Source organism: Adiantum capillus-veneris, chromosome 30 (genome assembly GCF_014529385.1).
Source record: "Adiantum capillus-veneris isolate H3 chromosome 30, ASM1452938v2, whole genome shotgun sequence".
In the NCBI taxonomy this organism is placed as follows: domain Eukaryota; kingdom Viridiplantae; phylum Streptophyta; class Polypodiopsida; order Polypodiales; family Pteridaceae; genus Adiantum; species Adiantum capillus-veneris.
Window position 1 is genome coordinate 47,138,844 of NC_140960.1, and position 5,007 is coordinate 47,143,850.

Sequence of the window (5,007 nt, forward strand, 5' to 3'; positions counted from 1 at the left end):
GAAATGCTAACTGTGTAAGCTGAAATCGGAGCTTAATAGAACTAGCAAAACAGAGCTTAACAGAACACAGAAAACTTGAATGCAATCAACAACATTGTGTCTTTCTCTACTGTTTTTGTATAACAACAATGATGAAACTTAAGCCGCGCCTTTCCTACATAAAAAATAGCTTCAATACAATTTACAGGTCGCCATTGGAGCTTCACGCGCAGCAGCTCCCCGACAACGGCGCCAAAAATGTCAAGGCTAGGGACTTGCTACACGCCGTGTACGAGCCACAAAGGCTCCTAGCACACGGTCATACAACAGACAAGCTCACAAGGAAGAACGGTGTGTCACTCACCTTCCTGCGTAGTTGCGAATGAAGGATTCCCGCGTCGCGAAGAACAGGAAGACGCCACTACGCCGCGCTCAACCGTCTCGCCGCCGTCGTGCCGCCGCAACGCTCGATCGCACACACACTCTCACACTCTCTCTCTCTCACGCACACACACAAGGAGATGGTGAAGGAGAAGGTGGAGATGGAGCAAGAGCAGCTTCTATTGCACAATGAGAAAATGACTCAATTTTAGTTTTAATTGGTTTTTATGTGAGCTCACCCCATTCACACTTGGGCGTCCGTGCTTAGCCAACTAACCCTAGCATGTTCGTATTAGAGTGCGCCTCTCATCGGCGATCACTCTACCTTTCCCTATTGGACCGACAAGCCCGGTGCCTGACGCTACTTAAATAAATAATACGGTTACGGTGTCCGTCGTAGGCAATAGGGTGTCCGTGAGCCACGAGGGTTAAGAGCGATCCCATTAATTTCGGTTTTACGAACTCTTTGGTGCAGGTTAATGCAAGCTCTCAGTTTACACACCATTTCCTCTCTCTTTGAATGCACTTTTGTAGTTGTGACATTTTTCGATGACCCATGTCTGTTGCTTAAAATGCAAGCAGAGCTTCTTCCCAATAACTATGTTGGGTGTAACATGAGATAATTGTATTCCATGATACAATATTCCTAAATTGCATATCGATGAATAAATGGTGGGCTATGTGAAGCTTTCCACATTTTCCATACATATTGATAAGAGCCGTAGCCAAAATGACGTCAAACGGAAATAAATAATGTCGTACACTAAGATGTATCTTCTTTCCCTGCTCTAGATGTGTATGTCTTGCACACACATCCAGAAGGGTAATGAAAGTAACATTGTCTGGAAGCACCCCTTCCACTTGCATTTGATGAGAAATTGCAAAGGCATCACTAAAATGCCCTTCCTTCACATATAATCGAATCATCGCATTCCAAGAGACCACACCCTTCCGTTGCATCTCTTGAAACAACAATATTGCATCATTCATGTAGCCACACGAGCTATACGCACAGATCAAAGCCGTTGTCAGGACATTATCAGAGATGAAGCCTCCAAAAATAGCACGTAAATGGAGTCTCTTGCTCTCATCTGGAGATCCTTGGTTTCCAGAATGTGCAGTTAGCATATTTAAGACTGTAATTTTATCAGGTAGTAAACCTTCCTGCTGGCTTTGGTTAAAGAGGAAAGACACCTTCCAGCCCTGCCCATTTCGGGTATGTGCTGATATCATTGCATTCCATGAGATGATGTTTCGTACAGAGATCTTGTCGAACACCAAATTTGCATCTTCCAGACTATGTACTCGAGCAAACATACTCACAAGGGCAGTCCCAACAATAGTATCTGAGTCAAAACCACTCAATCTAATGTCTGCATATAATTGAAGGCCCTCCTCCACCATCATGCAAGCCGAAAGCGCATGCACATATGTCGCTTGATCGGCAGGAATACCATCCTGCTGCATGCGTCGATAATGTTGAAGAGCTTCAGAGTAATCATCTTGTTGGACAAATGTGCCAATGATAAGGTTCCAAGGATGGGCATCACGTCCTGGAATGTGCAGAGACCATCGCAATGCATCTGTGAGAGCCCCACATGCCAGGTAGAACTGGAGGATGAGGGTAGCGACCAGCGATTTGTGGTGATGCCCACATTGGATTAAGCGATCGTGGACAATATGTCCGGAGGTTAGGGTTTTGTGACGGGTGCAACACCGCAAGAGAGAGATGCACGTCGCAAGATTGTGCTGAGAGAGATCGCGAGCGCTTCTTGGTAGGCGGGTATGCAAGGAAGCCCAAGCCTGAGCTTTGTCTTGCATCAAAAGCCCTTGCTGGAGCAGAGCCACGCACGCAAGTGCTGCTCGTTGCGCCAACGCTTGTCATCGTGCACAGAGGGGACGAGCTTCAACTGGCTTATGGCTCTCTCACGCGAGGCTTAGTTATCAGACGCAGCGTTGGGTATAGTTGAATGATGCTGCAATTGAAAGCTCAACCATGCCAGGTTGGCCTCAGCATTAAGTACCACGGGTCCAACCATAGGATCAACGGCCCTAGGGTAAAGGGGCCAATACCAGAACATCTAAGAAAAAAACAGTATTTTTGAGGGGGATTTTTCATATCCGGCCAGATTTGAAATTTGATGACTGCATTCAATTCCTCATGAAAAGATGCATTAGATGATACAAGATTGATATTTTTTTTATTTTGCTTCAGCACTCTATTTGAAAAAGAGTAATTCTGAGGGCTTTTTAGAAAACAGAGACACTCAAGTCTCAATAGTAGTAAACTTTTTAGCAAATCAGATGTGGACACCTAAGCAAGATTCCAAGCATATTCCTTTTTTTGTCTCTCTTTTGGAGGTGGAGCCATCTTCCTTTTGGGGGGTGGTTCTTTATTGGCCCCTTTACCCTAGTGCAAAATCAAGGGCGTTCGTAGATCTCGACCCTCGAGACGTAAAAACTAAACCCGAAATTTTGAGTTTAGTTTTTACGATGGGTCCACAAAAAACTAAACTCGAGATCTTTAGTTCAATTTTTATATTGAGATCTCGAGTTTACCTTCAAATTGATGTGAAATCGCGTCTATTTCAACGAGGTGCATGCAGGCAACAAGGCGTGTGCTCCTCAAACTGATGGTGAGGGTTCAAAACCCGGCTAAGGAAGCGAGGGCATCCCAAGATTAGATCCCTGACAAGTCCACGTGGATGATTTATCGAGATTAGTTTTGTGAAATCTAAACTCGGGATCCCGAGTTTAGATTTAACCGATCAATGGTTCCCTCACAAGTCCACGTGGTTGACTTTTAGAGATTAGTTTTGTGAAATCTAAACTCGGGATCCCGAGTTTAGATTTAACCGATCAATGGTTTAGATCGGCCGCCATCCCCCCTTTCAATTGGGACCATTGATCCAATGGTTTGAGATTGTGTGGCTCTTAAAGGGGAGGGTTGGCTTTGGCAAATCCTCGTTGGGAGGAGAAGACAAGCCCCTCTTTTTTGGGCAGGCTAGAAGCAGCCTTTGCAAGGCGCACAAAAACAAAAGTGAGGACATGAGCTTCAACGCAGCCAACGCTACATGCGAAACCCACATATGCCAACTATGCCCAGACAGAGCACGGTGTTAGAAAAACCGGGCCCAGTGTTATTTAACCGATAAAATCCCAATTAGATTTTGAGCTTGCCTTTAAGAAAATCGGGTAATTTACACAATTTTTAGTGTAATTACCGACAAAACCTTCAAATTGTGACCTAAAAACTGAGAGAATTTCAAGTTTGTCTTTATTTTCACTGTTTAAGAAAAATGTACTTTTTTAGCCCTGCTCCCAATTATGCCTTCAACTTCACAACTATGCCAAAATTGGCATAGCTACAAAGGGTTATTCATTTAATGCTCCTTTTTGCGTGTGACCAAGAATGAGGCTTAGTTATTTATTCAAATAACTAATGACTAAGCCTCGCGTGACCATAGCCTCATGAGCACATAGGCTTTGCAGGCAACGGCTGCTTGATTTGTGACGTGGACTTCACTTTTTGCTGAGAAAGATAAATTTCTACCTCTCCCAAGCAACCAGCCCTCGGGCCAATGAAACCCTTGGAGCGCAACAACTTTTGCCGTGGTCTGTTTCTCCTGCCAATGATAGAGTAGCTCTTTCCCCACGTATTTTGGCTAAGGTGTCAATGCGCTCAAAGCCTTCAACATTAGGCGACCAACAAAAAACTCCATCTACTCGCCGATCCGGTGACCTTCCTCTCCAGTCTAATGTGCTCTTTAGCTTTCTTGAGACCATAGAAGGCCACTTGGCATCATGTTAATCGTTGTCGTTGACGACCCAAATTCTCCAACGCAAGGTGCTTTATGCCTATATTATCAGTACAAGATATAGAATCCTTCGGTATTGAGAGCAATGAAGGTGGCAACGCTAGCAAGGTTGATAGCGGAGCCCAGCTTGTCGGGCGGTGAAGTTGGTGGAGCTGCAAAGAGGTGAAGTACAAGGATCGCACGTTGGCATCCAGCTTGCAAGATTTCGTCAAACATCTTGGACAGATCAAAGAGCCAACAAAGGCCATTTTTTCTCCTTAGTTATTATTATGACACTCAAAGTATATTTTTTCCATAGATAGCTATGATTCCCACCACGAATCTCCTTCTACATTGTCATTTCTGGCCGTTGAACATGATGATTCAAAGAACAAAAAGTTAGACTTGAAACTAAAAGGTGTCACACAATATATCTTGCAGGTATGTAAAACAAGCATGACCAATGCTTCGGAACTGACTTAACGTAGCACCGCACTTCATCGATATTCGTAGCATATTGGTTGTGGCATTTGAATGTAGCGAAATAGGTTTGGGTTTCTGATGAGGCATTAGGGCCGTCGAGATATTATGCCTCATAGTATGTAACTTCTCTAAGATTCTCTCTCTCTTTCTCTCTCTTTCTCTCTCTCTCTCTCTCTCCCCTTTGTAGACTAATTTTCATTGTCTTTACACAAGTCAACCTACAATAGACTCCCAACCATTGAGCCCTACTAGCTACTTTTTGGTGAGCATCATGTGTCATGTACCGTGTACCTTCATCCAGAGATACAAACATTGCTTTAAGCCAAATCTTAAATGGAAAATTTTAAAATTACTCTATATTTTTAGC

General features: G+C 43.9%; 1 protein-coding gene across 1 annotated transcript; it reads right to left on the minus strand.

Moving 5' to 3' along the window:
- Positions 1–545: 545 nt before the first annotated feature.
- LOC147417895 (pentatricopeptide repeat-containing protein At5g27110-like) lies at positions 546–2,369 on the minus strand. Its single transcript, XM_086506947.1, has one exon. The coding sequence runs from the start codon at positions 2,179–2,181 to the stop codon at positions 928–930; it is 1,254 nt and encodes a 417-aa protein (XP_086363073.1). The 5' UTR covers positions 2,182–2,369; the 3' UTR covers positions 546–927.
- Between the last annotated feature and the right edge of the window lie 2,638 nt (positions 2,370–5,007).